We start from the raw sequence: 20618 nt of genomic DNA, 5'->3' as shown, positions 1-20618 counted from the left end.
TGGTTGAAATGGTTTCCCAGTTCGCATGCTCGTTTGGCAGCACAATTCCAGAATGCGCTTGATGGTGGATCGCTTCCAACATTTATGACGACAGGTGTCACTCACCTGCTCTTTAAATCCGGTTGTACCACGGACCCAAAAAATTATAGACCCATAACATGCCTTCCGACTATTAACAAACTCCTCACATCCATATTAAGACATAAAATTACAAATCATTTCACAACCAATAATATCCTTTTTCCCGGTCAAACAGGATGCAAGATTGGGTCACGTGGTACAAAGGAGCTCCTTCTCATTGACATGACCATTTGCCAGCAGGCTCGTCATAATAGGAGGAATTTATCGGCTGCCTGGATTGATTATAAGAAAGCCTATGATTCAGTGCCCCATACTTGGCTCTTGAGGGTGTTGAATTTGTATAAGGTTGGTACAAATTTATGCACCTTACTTGGGTCATGTATGGGACAGTGGACCACTGTTCTCAGATATCCAGGTGGTGTGATTCCCGCTGAATGTGATGAGCCGATTAGGATCAAGCGGGGTATATTCCAGGGTGACAGTCTGAGTCCATTGTGGTTCTGCATGGCCCTGAATCCTCTCAGTACTCTTTTGTTGGATTCAGGGTTAGGATACCGTCTACGGAGAGGGAGTGAGCCTATATCTCACTTGCTTTACATGGATGATCTCAAGTCGTTTGCATCAAAACAAACCGAATTGATTGAGTTGTTAAAAATAACTGAAAAATTTAGCAACTCAATCAATATGGAGTTTGGTGTAGATAAATGTGCAGTTATTCATGTGAAGCGAGGAGAGGTTGTGGTCTCTGATGACATTCAAATCTCAGAGACTGTAAGACTTAAATCCCTTTCTGAGACGGAAACCTACAAATATATGGGTATGCCTGAGGCACTGGGTATTATGAGTGCAGACGTAAAACAATCGGTGAGGGAACGTTTCTTTGGCCGCCTGAGAAAAATACTCAACAGTTTTTTATCGGGTGGAAACAAGATTCGCGCCTTCAACGGTTGGGTTATACCTGTACTCATGTACTCTTTTGGTATACTCAGATGGACTCAGACCGAATTGGACGCCCTGGACAGAAAGGTCCGGACTCTACTGACTGCACATCGTATGCACCACCCACGTTCGTCAGTGATGAGATTGTACATCCCGCGGAAATGTGGAGGCCGAGGTTTACTTAATGCTAAGGATTTGCATAACAGCGAGGTGTGCAATCTTAGGGATTATTTCCTTCACATTGAAGTGGGCATGCATAGGATTGTAGTTATGGTGGATAAAGGATTAACCCAGCTTTCCTTGGCGAAAGAGAACTGGCGGAGACCTCTGGTATTGGGTATAAGGGAGCGCAGGGAAATATGGAAGAGCAAAGAATTACACGGTCGGTTCTATCGGGCCCTTCATGGACCTGATGTGGACCAGCTTGCTTCCGTATCTTGGCTACGTTTTGGTAACCTCTTTGGGGAAACTGAGGGTTTTGTCTTTGCAATTATGGACGAAGTTATCAAAACGAACAATTATAGTAAATACATCCTGAAGGACGGTACGATCGATATTTGTCGGGCATGCCATCGTCCTGGTGAATCAATCAGACATGTAATTTCCGGTTGTTCGTATCTTGCTAACGGCGAGTACTTGCATAGACACAACCTTGTAGCCAAGATTATACACCAGCAAATTGCTCTTCGATATGGTCTTGTGTCTTCTGAAGTACCATATTACCAGTATATACCACAACCAGTTCTCGAAAATGATCATGCAACGCTGTATTGGGATCGATCTATTATCACAGACAGGACAATTGTTGCCAAAAAGCCTGATATTGTGATAGTAGATCGATTGTCGCGCCGGGCAATACTTGTTGATGTCACCATTCCGCATGACGATAACCTTGTTAAAGCCGAAAAGGATAAAATGTCTAAATATTTAGACTTGGCACATGAGGTTACCGACATGTGGGATGTGGACTCTACAATTATTGTTCCGATTGTCGTTTCTGCGCATGGATTGATACCAAAGAGCCTCGACCAACATCTTCGGAAGCTCTCAATTGGCCGTTGGGTCGGAGGCCAGATGCAGAAGGCAGTATTGCTGGACACGGTGCGCATTGTGAGGCGATTCCTCACTTTGAATCCCTAACCGCCGGTGGCCTGGGTCTTGCGCTTCGCCATCGGAGGGTCATACATTTTTTATATTTTTATATGCATGTTTTTTTTAAATGTATATGTAAAAATGTAAAAAAAATACCTTTAAAATAAAAATAATAATAATATTTTTTACTTATGACGTAAGAAAGATCATCTTTAATTAATAAAAATAGTCTAAAATGTTACGTGAAGTGACGCCATCTATATGTAATACCCTAATTTCATCATAAAAAAAACTGTTACGTATTATTTATTATGAAGCAAGGAATCGTTCTGCAAGAACGGCGTGCGACGATTTAGAAAAGACAACATAATCTGAATACGTCTGACAAAGATTACTAATTACAGGCCATTGCCAACATATTTTAAACTTCGTCGCTATGAAGAAATACTTTGAATTTGTTGGAAGTTAACGCATGAACTGCTCGAAGGATTGGGCCGAAGTTTCCCACAAACACTTATTGACCATTCGATTAATATAAAAACTAACTCTAAATTTAGAAACTTCTCACTATCAATGTCTTATGAAGTAAAATTTTCACTCAATTTAAATAAATAAAAATAATGTTAACAAAAAATTAAACCGCCTTCAAAAACCACTCAAAACCAAAAAATAATTTCACATAACAGTTATATATTGGATACCAATTTTGGAGTCGGTACCTAATTAAAATTGCTAGTTAGCTAACTAAATATAACTAAATATAGCTATATTTGTTGCATAATCCATCTATGAGCTACATTTCTTTCAAATGAATTAGAAGGAGTAGGTTCGCGTTTCTACTAACAAACATACACAGTGAAAGGTGTAATACCAAGCATATGTATGGTGTTTCATCTTTTTCTTTCCTCTTTTTTCGTGGCAGGGAGTGTAATATACCCACATTTGACCAGCTATATGTAACAGGGGAAGAATTTGGGTAGTGTACAGTTCACAAATTTAAATATTTCCTTAATAGCTTCCATTTGCTATGCTGCGGCGCGATATTTATCTAGCTTAACTAGCAATTTGAATTAGGCATCGTCTCCAAAATTGGTATCCAATATATAACTGTTATGTGAAATAATTTTTTGGTTTTGAATGGTTTTGAAGGCGGTTTAATTTTTTGTTAAAATTATTTTTATTTTTTGCTTTTTTGTGTTAGTAAAAAATAGACCGTCTCAGTGGCATAGTTATGTTTCGCTCATGAAACGACTATCGCGCTGAGGAGTTACACCTCTGAGTACCACTGAAAAGGGGAAAGAGTGTGATGCTATATATATGTATGTATGTAAGAAGTAGATTCAACTAAACCCAACGCAAAAACACAACTGATATATTTGGCTCACAGTACAACTATCGCGCTGTGGTGTTACACCTCTGCCTACCCCTGAAAAGGGCAAAAGGTGTGATGCTATATATATATGTATGTATGTAAGAAGTAGAGGCAACTAAACCCAACGCAAAAACACAACTAATGTGTTTTGCTCGCAGTACGACTATCGCGCTGAAATGTTACACCTCTGCCTACCCCTGAAAAGGGGAAAAGGTGTAATGCTATATATATGTATGTAAGAAGTAGATACAAGCAAACCTAACGCAAACCAATCTGGAGCCTTATTCTCTATCCCGCACGTTATTTTAACAGTTTGTACCAAGCACGGAACACAACGCATCATGTTTAGGACTATAGAAATTTGGCTTATAGAATACCATTCCCCGCACATTTCTCGAAGATAACATGACACGGCCGCGTTACGCGTTTACACTATCATACAGAATAAGGGCCCTGGAGAGAAATTCTTTCGAATAAAAACAGAATTTTCCAAATCGGTTCATAAATGAGCGAGTTCTGAGGTAACAAACATATAATAATATCAGCCCTGTATTATATACTTGCCCACTGCTGAGCACGGGCCTCCTCTACTACTGAGAGGGATTAGGCCTTAGTCCACCACGCTGGCCTAGTGCGGATTGGTAGACTTCACACACCTTCGAAATTCCTATAGAGAACTTCTCAGATGTGCAGGTTTCCTCACGATGTTTTCCTTCACCGTTAAAGCGAACGATAAATTCACAAAGAATACACACATGATTTTTTAGAAAAGTCAGAGGTGTGTGCCCTTGGGTTTTGAACCTGCGGACATTCGTCTCGGCAGTCCGTTCCACACCCAACTAGGCTATCGCCGCTTCTTAAAAAACATACAAAAAAAAATTCACGTCGAATTGATAACCTCCTCCTTTTTTTGAAGTCGGTTAATAAACTACACTGGTTTGGTGGCATACGAGGAACTCTTAAACAATAGGAAAGCCCATCGATGACAGGATGGATGATTCAAGGACAGTGAAGAAAAAAATATGGAGACAAATAAAAAAGATGCATCAAAGGGAATTTGTTGGGGAATCCAGTAGAATTAAGTAAAGTATAGAACTCTCGGGCTTTTAGTGTAACCGGACTTCTTGTCAATTATATTATTTATTTCTAACGCTATTTTAAAGGTTACAATAACGCTACGAAAATACCTTCGAATGCCAATACCTACACCTATTTAACATTATTGAATGTTTTCAACATTCAACGCAAAACGAACCATATCTATGCTAAAATATAAACCTGAATAGTTTGTCTGAACACGTTAATCTCAGAAACCACTGAACCGATTTTGTTTTTTTGTTCACTAATATGAAGCTACTTTACTCCTGACTGCTATAGGCTACTTTATATCCTGGAAAAAGAAGAACACACGGGCGGAGCTGCAGGCAAATCAATACTATAATAAAAAGCTAAAGGGTTTGTTTGAACACGCTAATATTAGGTACTACTGATTCGAATGGAAAAATCTTTTAGTGTTGGATAGCCCATTTATCGAGGATAACTGTAGACTATATGATATCATACTATGGCTAATAGGAGCGGAGCATAAATGAAAAATATTCCATGGACGGGAAAAATTTATTCTTTTTGGGGAGTTTCGTTACATGCGCCGAGTAAACGATTAAAGTCACGTAGCAAATACGTGTGCCGGAATTGTTCCCCGTTATAAAGCGACATCTGTTTGCGCGTCTGAAGGCGATAAACTCAAAACCTACCCAACTGATTTCGATGAAACTTGGTATGGAGATAGTTTTAGAGTCTTACCCCCATATTCATAAACGTTTTTTATCTAATGACGGAGCATTGCTATGATAACAAGTCTGTTTCTTAGTGCGCGACGGCATGGCAGCCTTCGCAGTGCGTTCATAGGGACGTTGTGATTGGCTAATATTGAGATACAACTTGAATCTAATTGTCTGTCAGGTAAACAAAGCTGAACTAATAGTAAGCTGTCAGATAAACAAAGCTGAAAAACAGACTTGTTATCACAGCAATGCTCAATCCTTCGATAAAAAACGTTTATGAATAAGGGAGTTAGGATATAGGCTACATTCTATCCCGGGAAAAATTATAGCAGGACTTTTATCCCGGAAAATATTTTTAATGCGGGTGAAGCCGTGAAAAAGCATTAGTATATTATAAAAATCCATAATGTGCAACAAAGGGCTTTTCTTAATTATATTTTATAATAACTTGAACTGTGAACCATGAGGTCCTGGGTTCGATTCGTTAGTCAAGCAATATAAATTTATCCAGAGCCGGCGCAAGACGTGTGCCATCGACCCTGGCCTGTGGTACGAGGGGCCGCGCTATGCGTCTCAGTTTTAATCGGTTTATCTACCGTTACAAGTATGAACCATGCACTGTTCATTTGTTAAGAATCATTCATTTTAATAATAATATAGATCAGTTATTAATTGATTAAATAAATACATCTTTCGGAAATTGTATTGTGAAGCTTATTTTACTAGATTATAAAACCTAGATACCTACGTGTCATCATTCCAAATAATATTAAATGATAGTGATTTAAGAAATAACACTATTGTTCGTTTATATGCCTATGACAGAAACATATTGTGTTTATGGCCCCTGTTTTAGGCCTAAACAAATGTCGTAATGGTCACAAATTGTAATTAAGCGTAACGCGCTCCGAGCCCGCCACCCGTAGCGTCCTTGCCCGATGGTTTCACCAACTGCAACCAATTATTATAGTAGTGATATAAAATGCTGTCTCTGGCAGCAGTAAAGTCAGTTCCGTGGAAGTATCCAAATATTCAACAAGCAGTTTACCATAAATCTCACAATGCGGACGCTAGCCGCCCTTATCCTGTTTGGATGTGTAACAGTTATTTGTTCCGGTCGCGAAATCGACCGGAAAGAAACTGACCTGGTTGCTGCGGCGAGCAACCACAAAGGCCACCACCACGAGGAAGGTGGCGGCAAAGAGCACCACGCTCATCATCACCACGAACATGGCGAGAAAGGACATAAAGGACATAAGGGACATCATCATCATCACAAGGGCGAGCACGGTGATCATCACAAGCACCACCACGAAGGACATCATCACGAACACGGAGGCGGTCACAAAAAGCACTGGGATGAACACGATCACCACGGTAAACATCATGAACATGGTCATCATCATAAGGGCGGAAAACATCACCACAAAAAACATCATGATAAGGGAGAAGAAACCGAAGGTTATCACAAGAAATACCATAAAGACGAGTATCACAAGGACCATCACTTCTACGATGATCACCACAAGGAAGGCAAACATCACAAACACGGCCATCACCACGGACATCACGAGAACCACGGAGGAGACCACAAGAAAGGCGGCCATCACCACTCCGGGCATCATGAACACCACCACGGCAAGAAAGGACACCATGACAAACATCATTATGATGAAGATCACAAGGGACATAAAGGCCATGGTGGCCACGAGGAACATCACCACCATCATCACGACCATGGCAAGAAAGGTGGTCACGAGGACCATAAACATTGGGGATTCCATCACGGCAAACACTAAATACTTTAACGTTAAGATATTTTGTTACGTTTACTTTGTTATTATATTCAACATTTCTGTAAATAAATGAACTTTTTTAATTATACATTGTAAAATATTGTCTTCAAATCCATGTATTGATCTAACTTAAAATATAATTAAGAAACTAGTAAACTACAACCGTACAAAGCAAGTGGTAAAACAAATTAGTTACACTTATTATTTGCAGGAATTGTCAATCTAACGGAACTAATTCTCTTTGACCATAGCCTCAGACCGATGTCGTCACAACTATCGTCACAAAATCACTCACCCAGAAATCGCAGCAATGATTGCCAAATGTTTCTGTAATCGACAACAGATGAAAGCGTTCTTATATATAAAATCTAAGTGAGAAAAACGTTTGTGACACTGCGGACGGAGCTTTAGCAGCAAATACAAGTAGGTCTCTAGCTGAGTTAAATCGACTGAGTTTGTTTTAAATACCTTACCAAGTATTTTTAATATCAATATTTATTTTTCAGGGATGAGGCTCCTATTGATATTAACGTGTGCACTTGTCACAACACAAGCCCGCAATGTCGATGAAACTAAAAACGAAGCCTTGGCACAACTTAAAACGGAAAAAACTGCTCCCGCAGGCGTAGACCTATCTGCGGCTGGCAGTGAGCCGGCGGATCAGGCGCTAGCAGGCACAGAACAAAAAAAATCTAAGGATAGCCATCAAGAGCAGGGTGGAGGCCACGAGCACCACGCGAAGCACCATGAAGATCATGGCGAAAAGGGAGACAAGGGATACAAATCTCATCACCACCACGACAAAGGCGAGCACGGCCAGCACGAAAAACATCATCACGAAGGGCACCATGACGAACACGGCGGGCACAAGAAGAAGCATCACGATGAACACGATCACCACGGTGAACACCACGAAGCCGCGCACGGCCATAAAGGGGGCAAATTTGGACACAAAAAAGGACACAAAAAGGGATCCAAAACAACTGGCTTCCATCACAAATCGCATAAAGATGAATACCACAAGGAACACAAGTTCTACGATGACTTCCATAAAGGCGGTCACCATCACAAGCATGGCGATTTCCACGGCCACCACGACAAAAAAGGAGGACATCACAAAAAGGGTGGTCACCACGAAAAGGGACACCACGAGAAGCATCACGGGAAGAAGGGCCATCATGACAAGGGTCATTACGACGAAGACCATAAGGGCCACAAAGGACATCACGGTCATGAAGAACATCACGCCCACCACCACGACCATGGAAAGAAAGGCGGTCATGCAGGTGGCAAGGAATTCGGTTACAGTCATGGAAAAAAGGCTTAATAAGCATGACACCTTATTGTTATGTTGTTATTTGTTACTTATGATTTTAAGCGACAATGTTTACGTGTCGTCACGTAAACATTAGGAATATGTTGTCCCATGTATGTTTAATCATTCTCTTATAGGTACAAGTACTTATTAGTTGTCATATAAAATGCGAAATTATAGTTTTAAATAACATTTGCTAGTCTAAGGTTGAAATAAGACTAGTCAAAATCAATAAAATATGTGAACTCATGCAAATATCTTTTTATTTAACGTATCAAAGAAAAAACAATTTAAAGTGTTACAAAATATTTAATTTTGTATAGTAGTAGTATCTACAAAAGCGCCATCAAAGGAGCAAGATGATCAAACTCAATTTTTTCCGTAATGTTCTTAGTTTTAATATTTTCGTCTTGATTGGCGATAAAGATAAGGCTACCCTCATCTCTCCATCCATATTTCTTAACCCAATGCTTAAGGGTGACATCTAAAAAAAAAAACAATTTTAGTAATCAATTTCAAAAATCTTGCCAACAGGAAATAGCCTAAATAAATGTTATGCAATGTATTTAACCCTGCATATTCTTATGACGCAATGGTTTTACTGTGTTTTCGGTGGATGTTAAATGCTAACTAATGACAAATCAACATAAAATAAATTGTTTCTCTTCTTCTAATTATTGTGCACCAATACTATTTCAATCAGATACTTCTAAACAGAAAATATTTATATATCACGTATTATTTATGTTTCATAATGAAATTTTAAATTAAAACACTTACTATCAATATGGTAATAATTATTTGAATTGTTTAGCTGGGATAAGGTTCATTATACTAACAATTCCTCTACTATTATTATGTTCTATAGTTGAGAATACGTACATTTTCTTTTCATGTATGAAAAACGTTATTTCAGTTTTAACAAAAAAAAAAACAAATAACGCGGTTCATTTTTCGTGTGTAAGTAAAACGTTGACCAGCTTGCACACTGGGCACTGCGGTTCCGCAAGATACCTGAATCGCGATATTATATGAAGTGCAAAATTGTATTATTTCAACCAGTTTTTATGCTTCTAATAACTAAAGCAGATAAAAACAACACATTGTTTCAGTTTTATTTTGATTTGCATGATAAACTACATATGTGACAGTAACTTTTTCACAATACTTAATGAAAAAATGTGTCATATATTGTAACCCATGTCAATTTCATTATTTTATGATTTTCTATAGGTAATGACTTAAGGTTATAGCTTAAGGTCCATTTTTCATACATTTTGTTTCACCTTTAATCTGGGTAACTAAACAAGTATTGACAAGTAAAGAATTTAAATTCACGTCTAGTTAGTGATTAAACATCAGAAAAACGTAAAAATAATTAATATGCATGGATATTTCGGCCTTTAAAATTTCGTCGTATTAAATTTTAAAGGCCGAAATATCCATGCATATTAATATTTACGTTTTTCTTCAACAAACTAATCACTAACTAGACGTGAATTTAAATTCTTTACTTGTCAATACTTTAAACCTTAAGCTTAGCTTTATTATAGTATGACTCTGTCCATTTAAACTAAGACATATACCACAGCCTGTATAATTTCATGCCATGTTATATTATGTAAAAATTCTGAAAGTTCTTAAGAGCGTTTACGCATCCGCGCGCCGTATGTCTCAAAAACAGCACTTTTCGAAGGAGATAATATCCATCAAAACATTATTTTAAAAACATATGAATTAGTAATTATTATAGAAAATTTTGTTGTCTAAAAAGTTAGTAGAGAAAATTTTTAGATTTATTGAGTATTTGTAAATTGTTTAATGATTACTGAACAGAGGTTTTCAAATTTGCGCTTCGAACGTCTATTTCGAAGCTCAAAATATCTTAAACCACTAAGGAACATAACAATATGTTATTTTTATCTAACTAAAAAGATCCTGAAGAAAAAAGAGAGAAAAAATATCTTTTTATGTTTAATTCATGAGAAATAAAAATTCAAAGAATTCGAAAATTTCAAAAATGTTGGTCATTTAAATGATTTTTTTTTATCACTATATCTTACTTAATTGAATATAATATTGGATTACTATAATAGAAGAACATCTCCTTAAAAACATACAATTTAAAAATTCTACAAAATTAGTTCTGTTATTTTTCTATAAATATTTTAAATACCACTATAAAACGCAACGCGCAAATCGTTTCAAATTAGTCCGCCTTGAGGCTTTCTAGAGAGAGGACGTATCGCTCGTCGCTCCGGCGAGACTCCAGTTGGACTTTGCTGTGCGTAGAAAAAATAGTCACGTGTATACAGTGATTGCCACATCTTAGTACTTTAGTAAGTAAAATATTTTTTTCTTTAATGATTGACAATAATTTTAGTAGTTAGTAGTTACTATAAATTATTATTATATTATTATGTTTCAGACACAATGGGAAGTAAAGCTATTTCTAGGCAAGAAAAGGAAACGTAACAACGCTGAAACTTCGGCTAAAGCAAAAGCTAAAAGATTGATGTACTAATGTTATAACATGCGTCTGAAGTATGGTTGTTGCTTTTTTTACTCATTAAACACTTGAGCATAGTTACTCGAAGGAAAAAAATTGAACCTTCAGCTAAAAACAATTAGCCCATTGAAATGTTACATGAGCTTTGTATTTTTAGAGGACCCAATTTTATTTTTAGAACATGTGTCGGGGGTCAATAGAAGCTTAATCTCAAGTTTGTGAGGTCGCCCCCTTGTCCCCTGGCCGCCATCATGGAAAAAGGGGTGAAAACACTTTTTTCGCGATATCTCAGAAACTATGCGTCTTACATAAATTTTGTAAAGTGATAATTTGTAGCAAATTGTTTTGCCTACAAATATGTTTATATAACTTTTTGCCCTAAATTAAAAATTAACGAAGTTATAAGCAAAAATGTGAGAAAATGTTTATAAAAGTTTTCTTTTTTGCTCTATAACTTTTTTCCATTTTACTAAAAAATTACCTCAAACTAACTTGTAAATGATCTTTTGAGGAAAATTGTTCCCTATATTTTTTTTTTATTTCATTCATTTAAAACGCTGTTACAGCGCTCCAAAGTTTACCGGGTTCGTCAATGCTCATGAGAATCCGGTCGAAACAAAATGTTTAACTTATTTTTGATTTTTTTTATTGTAAATATATTATTACAATTTTTTTGTTAAATTCGTACAACTTTACTTATTTATTCCTAACTCTTTTCTTTGCCATAGAACTTACCAAATTTAACTTATCGAATGTTATGCAGGTAGAAAAGGTATGAGTTACCATTTGGGGATAAAGGAGAAAAAAAACATATTTGCAGGCAAAACAATTTGCTACAAATTAAGTATGGCTTTACAAAAATTTTGTAAGACGTATAGTTTCCGAGATATCGCGAAAAAAGTGTTTTCACCCCTTTTTCCAAGATGGCGGCCGGAGGACAAGGGTGGCGACCCCACAAACTTGAGGTTAAGCTTCTATTGACCCCCCACACATGACCCAAAAATAAAATTGTGTCCTCCAAGAAATGCAATATTCGGTCCTTAAATTGTAACATTTCAATGGACTAAACGCACATTTCAAAACTCGTTTTACGCCCGCGGGGTGCGCGGTTGTATGCGGTACCCGCTGTATTGGCGGCCAACTATTAGAATCGTGCGGGCCACGGTAGCACCAGCGCGCTCTGTGGTTAGTAGGTGGGCGACTGCAGTAGTCGGTAGGGGAGGGGTGGTTACAGAAATCTGACGCCATTTTCCTCCATCGTGATCGTTTCTGATATGATATATAGCAATACCTATTAAAAAAAAAAACTATCCAAAAAATATAACCAACTTCCGAAAAAAGAAGTTTTTTATTTCTCACTTTTTAGTTATACACCTAAAAATGACATCCCATTACATACACCTTCTGACTCAAAATATAAATTCCAATATGTAATTTCTAATAACTTAATTTAAACTTTCAATACGCTAAATATTAAAAACTGCAGATCTATGGAGTAATTATGTGGTCCATTATAAACATCGTAGCACAGTAATTTTCCTGATTTATTGTCTGATTACGGAGTTCTGGTGCCTATCTTTCGGCTTCATGATGAGCTCCACTTTACTAAAGGGTACTTTCTAAATGCAAATGCATTTGCATTTAAAAAGTGAAAAAAACAATTTGTAAAATTGCCGTTAAAATTTGTTAAAAATGTTTATTTTTTTTTATAATTACAAAATGATACATATAAACTATTTCATGATGAATTCTTATATATTTAATAATAGAATTCTTCATTTATCATAAATTCATAAATCATAAGTTACATTCCAATTAGATAATTAAAGCGAAGAGATCAAAATTGGTTGGTCTGACTATAAAGATAGCCGACGCGCTAACTCTACGCACACAGCTACGCAACGGCTCTGTGTGAGTGAATTTTGCGAAGAATTACCTATAGTTGACTTCACGCGCGGCACGTAAACGCTCTTAACAGGTAGTTGAGTTTTATTTTATTATACTTTATATGAATAAAATATAAATATTCTCGATAATAATAAGGCAAATAATAACAAAATATAAGAATCAAGGGTATTGTGTATCTGCTTATATCATTAGAGAGAAAAGACACAGGTGGATTTTTTTTTAACAATAAGATATTTTTAAAACATTATGATAGTCAATTTATAATACAAATAAATTGAACTTACCATCAATACCCCCTAGTAAGTTAGCCAGATTGTTCTTATCAATTGTTTGGAAGGTGATGCCCACAACATGACATACAAATTTTCTGATAGAATCATGGAAGCCGCTGATTCTGCTGCACAATTCTGGCATTTGATGAACTCTGTTCCAAAACTGAGCAAAGTCACATTGCTCTAAAATATCAGCTAGATATTTTATCTGAGAAATAGTCTCATTCTCCACCTAAAAATATTAATAAATAAAAGAAATATAAAGATAAATGCACATAGTATCACAAGTTTAACGCTAAGGAGTTTTTTATAACCAATATATATAATATTTTGGATTTTCAATTTTCCTTTCTATGAACTATCTTTGTTGCTGTATGCATAAATCAGATTTATTTTTATTAGGATTCTGTTCATGCATAATGGCCTGACTATTTTACAGGCTAAGTGCGGGAAAAGGAATCCACAGCTAATTAGGATTCTATGCCTCAATAGGAACTCTTATAGGATCACTTCATTGCCCGACTGTCTCTCAAGACTTTTTACTCGGGAATGCATTGAGGTAGGTATCAAGTTAAAATTTCAATAATCAGTGCTATATTTTCTTTCAACTGTGTAAAAATCACACTCGTAGGTTAATGCGGTCAAAAGATATGACAGTTTATATTGCATATTTGAGAGAATATAAACCTATAGCATACTTCCCGTTAATTTGGAATCCCTTAGAAAGTCGCTAAGTAAGGAAAAACTAAAAACCTTAAATATTTACTAATGTACTTAGGCTCCTTTACTTACAAATTTATATAAAACTCTTGATGCAAAAGTTCAACATGCACTTATCTGTTTTTTTTTTTCCTATAACAGACTAAGTAGTGGTGGATCTAACAAATGCCATTGTTATATTATTGAATATAAAGGAACTTTTTTAAACAATTTCTAGTAACAGCTAAATATTTTTTTTTTGCCACCAGAAACTAAAGTGAAACATAATTTTCTAAACCAAAATTATGGCCAAAAATACAAATATTTTTCCACTAAGCCTGGCAAAGTCACCCTTTGAACCATTTCTCTTTGAGTCAATCCTAGTATTTAAGGGACACCCTGCACAAAAACATTAGATAAAACGGATAATTTCTGTTCAAGAAGCAAAAATTGATGGAATTAATTTGTTATAACCAATTACTTTTCTATACAACAAATAACTATTTTAGTACTTGATCTAATAGAAAAAGTTATAATGACAAGAATTTTACTTATTAACTACACACTTTCTCAATCATCCTACCACCCACCACCATATTCCCCATGCATACTCTTTATAATTCCTTAACTTAGCATGTTGAATGCTTGATGAGGAACCATAGATTTTTAGTGCATAGCTAGCATAGCAACGCAATTTGGGGGGAGAGTGGTCTTGTAAAATGTATGATGTTATGATGCATTACATTTCCATACACTGTGTTATGTAAAATTTGATTTTTCTATTTTAATAATAAAAATAAATATGAAATAATAATATTAGCCATGTATTATTTACTGTTCTACTGTTGGGCACAGGCCTCCTCTACTACTGAGAGGAGTTAGGCCTTAGTCCACCACGCTTGCCTAGTGCGGATTGGTAGACTTCACATTTCCTCAAAATACCTATAATGAACTTCTCACATAGTCAGGTTTCCTCACAATGTGCTCCTTCACCGTTAAAGCAAGTGATAATTCACAAAGAATACACATATAATATTTTGAAAACTCATTAGTGTGTGCCCTTGGGTTTCGAACCTGTTGACAATTGTCACGTCAGTATGTTCTATGACCAACTAGGTTATCGCCGATTTTTAATTATAATAAAAATAGGGAATTAAAATCTCCTAAAGGTGGCAATCCTTTTTTGTTTAGGGTTTACGGGGAATCCCTTAATTGCATTATATTTTTTGTATGTATGTCTTTTTTATCTTGTGTTTGTTGAAAATATTGGTTAGTATTTTTACGGCTGATTTTATTTTAAATTTGTTTGTTAAGAATGCGATTTTATGTGGAATAAACTGTTTTATTTTAATTACATTTCCGTTTCTAAATGCATCGCCAAAGGTAAAAATAAATAAATATATTATTTTATTTAAAGGGTTAACATCACTTTCCTACACAAATATCGCTATTGATTACTTACCACAGATTCAAGAAGTAAACACTTGCATAAAGTAAAGTCTGTATGTGGAAAATTAGTCAAAGCTTTTAAGAGGATCTGACACGTAATGTCAGGATTGAACTTTTCTGGATTAAACTGGTACAGTTTTAAGACCGCCAAATTAGCTTCCAAATCATAAGTATTTTCACGTGATTGCATATCGACGTATCTTTCGAGAGTTTCCAGATTGGCTGGATTATACCTACAACAACAAAAAAATGATCCAGAAACATGTTAGATCATAACATTTACTTCTCACTAGTAATCCGACTCACCTCTCTATACTTTTCAGTATAGTGGCCACAGTTTGTTTCATTGTTTCGGCCATGATATTGACACAAAATTAATCAGCTAGTTACTTTTTTTATGCTATAATAGCGCTTTATTGGCGTACCTTGCTTGAAAACTGCACTAACCTAAAAAATACGCATAAAGCTTAGGTAGCATACGTGCCAACTTAAATGTTACCAGATGTCTATTTTATACTATCTCCAAACTATATACATTACACAAAATATTAGCAATAATTTCACGTTATTACCATTATAAAACTCATAATCTACAAAATGTATACGACTTCAAACAACATTTATCCTTCTGTATGAAATTTGATTTGAAATGTTTGGCAAATCTTTTATCCATTACTTACGTAGACGGTTTGTAAATTGTTGTTGGCAGCACTGTGATTCAAATGTAATATGAAATGTCACTGGTTTATTGGTCTCTGCTGGTCAGTCTTCAAAAATATCGTTGGGTTTCATTTGGTTCCCTTCGTTAAAATCTGACAATTTGTTTTAATTTTGTTATATAGAGGAAGTAAGAAGCTATAATATATGTTCATAACTTAGAAATATAATAGCACTTGTATTCTTACAATGAACCGAGAATAATGATTTCCTATGTAGCCCAAGTGCTGAATTTATTTGCAAGGACTGTTTTATACACGGTATATGCCGCCTCATTTATTGGAAAACTAATTATAATATCTGTAACATGGATTTTATCATCTGTAGTCAAAGTTTTCGGCGTTATTATGTCGTTTTTTCAAATTGTTTACGAAGACAATGTGTCTATATTTACCGAGGAAGTTCCGAATTCGGTTAATATAATTGTTGAAACACTTGTCGACCAAATACATGGCATAAGGACAATTGTAATAACATTATGTGATAATACGTACAAACATCTCAGTGCTATTGTAACAAGTATTTTACAATTAGTAGATACAACATACACAGTTGGCCATAATCTACTGCTGATGTTAATAAAGTTTATACTATTCCTAGGGGACACTATATGGTTAATCATAACATTTATACCTGTGCACCTGCCCCAGCTGCTGAAGTCAATGTTCAAGTATATCAGGGACTCTACAGTGCAAGTGATCATAGACTCTTATATGGCCCTCTTGAAACTTACCAATTTCCTGACAGATGTGCCTTTGGAGTCATTTTTGGGACTTACATTTGCTATAATTATAGTGCGCCTATGTATACATTTTAGAATGAACATACACACACAAATGGTATTGATTTACTGGTCGTTGATAAGAACTTTTTTATATGTGTACCATGCATTTTACAATTATGTAACAAATTCTGAAATAAGAGTGATATCTCGAGTAGCCAGTGGAGAAGAATTGAGAACAAGAGAATTAAATTTTGAGTCTGAAGATATTGATAATGCAGATGGAAATCAGACAGATTCTTTGTGTGTGATTTGTCAGGAGAGGGTGAAAAATGTTCTTACACTACCCTGTCGCCATATCTGCTTGTGTACAGAATGCTGCAGAAGATTGTATGGGTACCAGCGCACATGCCCAATATGTCGAACATTTATTTACCATTCTGTCACTGTCTACTTGTGACACTGCATTTGCATCACAATTCAAACATTCCCATAAAAATCAACTGTTTATTGATTCTCCAGAAAAAAAATGTGTAGATTGTATCACAATTAATAATTGTCAGTTCTATGTAAATTAACTCTAATGATCATGTATTGGTGCAACAGGGTAAAAAAATTAAGGTTTAGTGAAAAATTACTCTTACCATTACATAAAATGTACCAATAATTAATTGTTTTCATACAAAATAATAATTTAGGGTCATTGTGTTTATAAATAATAAAAGATTTTAAATAAGAAAAGCATTTATTATGTATGTTTAGAAAAAAAAATATTGAAAATATATTTGTAAACATTTTTCAAAATGTTATTATTGTGTTTTTATCTCTTAAGATAAATAGGGTAGTTGAAAAGTTTTATAAAAGGGTGTCATTAAAAATGAAACAGATAAAGAATTTTCACTTTCAGCAAATTGAATTAGTCACCATTCAATTTGCTGCATGCATGTGATATAAACATTGTGATACCCCACCATAGCCCTACTTTTGCAATAATATTTCATATATGAGCAACTGCTTTATTTCACTACCAAATTTGATGCTGATTGTACATAAATTTAAAATATTTTTCAAATACAATATGTATAGTTTACAAGACCTTATTAATAATAATGGCAAAATAAGGACTAGACAATATTTCTTACAGTACAATACTGCTATTATACAATATTGCTATTATATAGCAATAGGTAGGCAATTCATCAAGGAAACTGAAATCAGACACACTAATAATGATCATGACACATGATCTAATCAGTGAATTTCCAGCTTAATAAAGTTTTATTTACATTACTTACGACTATGCACAGGTCATACACATCTTAGACAGTCTTCATTTATAATTTATGCTTTTCTTGTAATTGGTATGGAATGCTTATTTTAACTTTTAAGATGGCCAGTTACATTTATCATATTACAAGTGGAAAAAGATCTTTAGCACACCTCACAGGAACAATTGGCATATAGAGTGAGTTCCACTTAAAATAATATATAGTATTAGATTTTAGGATACTATAATCTCTTAAAATATAGCAATAATATGGATCAGCCATATTATGAAATACATAATATATTACATAACTATGTAAGCAATACCTACAAAAAATTTGCAGATGGTAATGTTACACAATAAAACTATTTAAAATATTATATTCAACAGGAGCCTTAACCTTTCAATGCAAATATATAAGTAAAACAATTAAATCACCTGCACAGTGCATTGGACGGCGCAGCGGGTGCATTCACTAGAGTTGAAACAGCAGTAATAGTTACCACTTACCATAACTTGTACTGTCGGATGAAAGTAAAGGGAGTATCAATCATTATCATATGTTCATGGAATCAAGCATATTGTGTTGTTTTGTATGGGTTCCAGAGCATTCTCAACTGGAAAAAACGGTTGTTAAAAATCCAGTTATTAATCTTCTTTTCCTGTTTTCTGCTATTTTTATACATGATACACTACTCAATGTATTGAAAAGAAAGGATTATCAATGTATTTTGGACATAAACATGAATCATCCCTATGATATTCAGTAATATCAAGTCTCATGCATATGACCCAATTAGTATACACAATAAAATTAAATGGCTATAAAAGATTACTAAACAACTGTCAATTTATCTAATACTGTCATAACTGTGTATTTCGTGATGATCCTAAAATGTAACTATCACTTGCCACACAATCTTCTATATTGTGCATGTTTCTCCTTTGTCTTGCATTAAGTTTTAAGTCTTTAAATGATATTTGTAAATCTTTAAATGCATTTAACAGAAAAACTGCTGTTGTAACTACTAAGAAACCACAAATACAACCTAGAATGTTTTCAGTTTTCATATGTTCCCACTCTTTAAACAAAATACCAGATGCAATAATAACTAACACAGTAAACATAACATAATACACTGGGGTTACTACACTAGTGTTGAAAATATCCAGAGATTTGTTTAAATAATTCATTTGTATTGTGATGCATACAACAGCACTAATAAGCAGCAACCAGAAAACATAATTTGAAAAATTATTTACGTTTCCACTAATGGTTTCTTTTATACCTAAAGCCACTCCCTTGCAAAACACAACAGTTAAACTTCCTATTGCTGAACACATTAATAAATATACAGTAATGTTGGTATTTCCAAATCTCGGTACAAATATTATTTTAATTATCAAGCTCATAAAAATAATAGATCCTACATATGTAACAAATAAATAATCACTTAATTTATATACCAATTCCTTGAAGGTTTGTATTTCTTCTGTTTTCGGAGAATGGATCACAAATATGATAGATCCAATAATGCATAGAAAACATCCAATCTGAAAGACAAATAACTTGTTAATTGCAAATCATATTATGATGTGTAATAAACAAAAAAACAAGTAAAAGTTACCTTTCCAATAAAGTTGAGTTTTTCATTAATACATTTTGATGCCAGTACTGCAGCTACCAATACACTTAGTGCACCGAGAGGAGTGACTAACGCAGCAGGGGCGAATGCATATGCTAAAAGATTTGCAGCTTCACCAACACCCACTGTGAATTAAATTATCAAAAATTCAAATCCCAATAAAAAAAATTCTACCCAATAGGGTGTAAACACTCTGAAAAATTCTTGGGAATGGACCTTTTATCAATTCAATTAGTCAGCACGACAGACAAGTGGAATTAAAAATATCTTGAGCATCATTACAGATTGCTTGCAAAATTATTTTATAAAACAACCATAATGCATATTTCTTACTTGTTATTAAGCCGAGCCACCACATCCATTGTTTCAAATAAGCGAAACCGCCAGCTGATGCTCGTAAACCTCCATTCGTAGAAACTTTCCTTAATGCTAGTTTCTTTACAATAAAACTAGATCCAATAAATATACTAGAACTAATAGCGAGACTTAGGCCTATTGCAAATGTTGTAGTGTCATAGTCTCTTGCACCTTCAGTTACTATTGCGGCCTTCATTGCTTCACAAGTAAACTATTGCTTTTTTGTAATTTTGAATTAATATTATGTATAAGTATGTTGGACAACATAATTCGCAACATAGATAATACCAGAGACCAATAAACTAGATAATAGTATAATACTAATTTAATCGTCGACATAGAGTAAAAAAATAAGAAATATACTACGTTAAAAAAGACACTTAGTACATTGATTTTGAGTTCACGCACGTTAGCTCAGTTTAGGTAAGATTTTGTACCCATGCCTTGGTAACTTCGGACTAAATTTTTTTTACAATGAGCGCCATCTCTTCTCCGTACATGGCACTAATTTCTTAATATCTTTTGTCAGTGTGATTAGTTCATTATATGGGAGTTTTAGTACGTATAAATTTTAATAATTCTGGTATTTTTTTTCATTTAAGCTAGAAATAAACGAGCAGTTATGCTTTGAAAATGAATTTTATTACTTCAAGTAAAAATTATCTAGAATACTTATAATTTTAAAATAAATTTG

General features: G+C 34.7%; 4 protein-coding genes across 5 annotated transcripts; 2 read left to right on the top strand and 2 right to left on the bottom strand.

Moving 5' to 3' along the window:
* The first annotated feature begins 6263 nt into the window (after positions 1-6263).
* LOC115451666 (histidine-rich glycoprotein-like) lies at positions 6264-7067 on the top strand. Its single transcript, XM_030180030.2, has one exon. It carries the CDS (start codon positions 6330-6332, stop codon positions 7065-7067), a length of 738 nt encoding a protein of 245 aa, XP_030035890.1. The 5' UTR covers positions 6264-6329.
* A 330-nt stretch (positions 7068-7397) lies between these two features.
* On the top strand, positions 7398-8546 carry LOC115451665 (histidine-rich glycoprotein-like). Its single transcript, XM_030180029.2, has 2 exons — positions 7398-7487; positions 7571-8546. The coding sequence occupies exon 2, from the start codon at positions 7573-7575 to the stop codon at positions 8389-8391; it is 819 nt and encodes a 272-aa protein (XP_030035889.1). The 5' UTR covers positions 7398-7487; positions 7571-7572; the 3' UTR covers positions 8392-8546.
* A 78-nt stretch (positions 8547-8624) lies between these two features.
* Positions 8625-15707, bottom strand: LOC115451669 (eukaryotic translation initiation factor 3 subunit K). Its single transcript, XM_030180034.2, has 4 exons — positions 15523-15707; positions 15230-15449; positions 13081-13300; positions 8625-8863 (listed from the first exon to the last, which is right to left on the bottom strand). Exons 1-4 carry the CDS (start codon positions 15573-15575, stop codon positions 8712-8714), a joined length of 645 nt encoding a protein of 214 aa, XP_030035894.1. The 5' UTR covers positions 15576-15707; the 3' UTR covers positions 8625-8711.
* A 1949-nt stretch (positions 15708-17656) lies between these two features.
* Positions 17657-20337, bottom strand: LOC115451662 (magnesium transporter NIPA2). 2 transcript variants are annotated; one of them, XM_030180026.2, is made up of 4 exons: positions 19901-20334; positions 19550-19692; positions 19389-19475; positions 17657-18538 (listed from the first exon to the last, which is right to left on the bottom strand). In XM_030180026.2, the coding sequence occupies exons 1-4, from the start codon at positions 20118-20120 to the stop codon at positions 18494-18496; spliced, it is 495 nt and encodes a 164-aa protein (XP_030035886.1). In that variant the 5' UTR covers positions 20121-20334; the 3' UTR covers positions 17657-18493. The 2 variants fall into 2 exon arrangements, with proteins under 2 accessions (XP_030035886.1, XP_030035885.1); XM_030180025.2 differs by having other exon boundaries at positions 17657-19475; positions 19901-20337.
* Between the last annotated feature and the right edge of the window lie 281 nt (positions 20338-20618).

The sequence above is a fragment of the Manduca sexta genome, chromosome 24, assembly GCF_014839805.1.
Source record: "Manduca sexta isolate Smith_Timp_Sample1 chromosome 24, JHU_Msex_v1.0, whole genome shotgun sequence".
Classification (NCBI taxonomy): domain Eukaryota; kingdom Metazoa; phylum Arthropoda; class Insecta; order Lepidoptera; family Sphingidae; genus Manduca; species Manduca sexta.
This window is presented reverse-complemented; position numbering and strand designations above follow the sequence as displayed.

Bases quoted from the DNA above. Each gene is read 5' to 3' on its own strand.
- LOC115451666 (XM_030180030.2), top strand. From the start codon at position 6,330: ATGCGGACGCTAGCCGCCCTTATCCTGTTTGGATGTGTAACAGTTATT.
- LOC115451669 (XM_030180034.2), bottom strand. From the start codon at position 15,575: ATGGCCGAAACAATGAAACAAACTGTGGCCACTATACTGAAAAGTATA. The intron at 15,450-15,522 runs GTGAGTCGGATT...TTGTTGTTGTAG, and splicing joins ATACTGAAAAGTATAGAGAG to GTATAATCCAGCCAATCTGG. The intron at 13,301-15,229 runs GTAAGTAATCAA...TAATATTTTTAG, and splicing joins GTTTACTTCTTGAATCTGTG to GTGGAGAATGAGACTATTTC.
- LOC115451665 (XM_030180029.2), top strand. From the start codon at position 7,573: ATGAGGCTCCTATTGATATTAACGTGTGCACTTGTCACAACACAAGCC.
- LOC115451662 (XM_030180025.2), bottom strand. From the start codon at position 20,120: ATGAAGGCCGCAATAGTAACTGAAGGTGCAAGAGACTATGACACTACA. The intron at 19,693-19,900 runs GTAAGAAATATG...TTTAATTCACAG, and splicing joins GTGGCTCGGCTTAATAACAA to TGGGTGTTGGTGAAGCTGCA. The intron at 19,476-19,549 runs GTAACTTTTACT...TTTGTCTTTCAG, and splicing joins AACTCAACTTTATTGGAAAG to ATTGGATGTTTTCTATGCAT.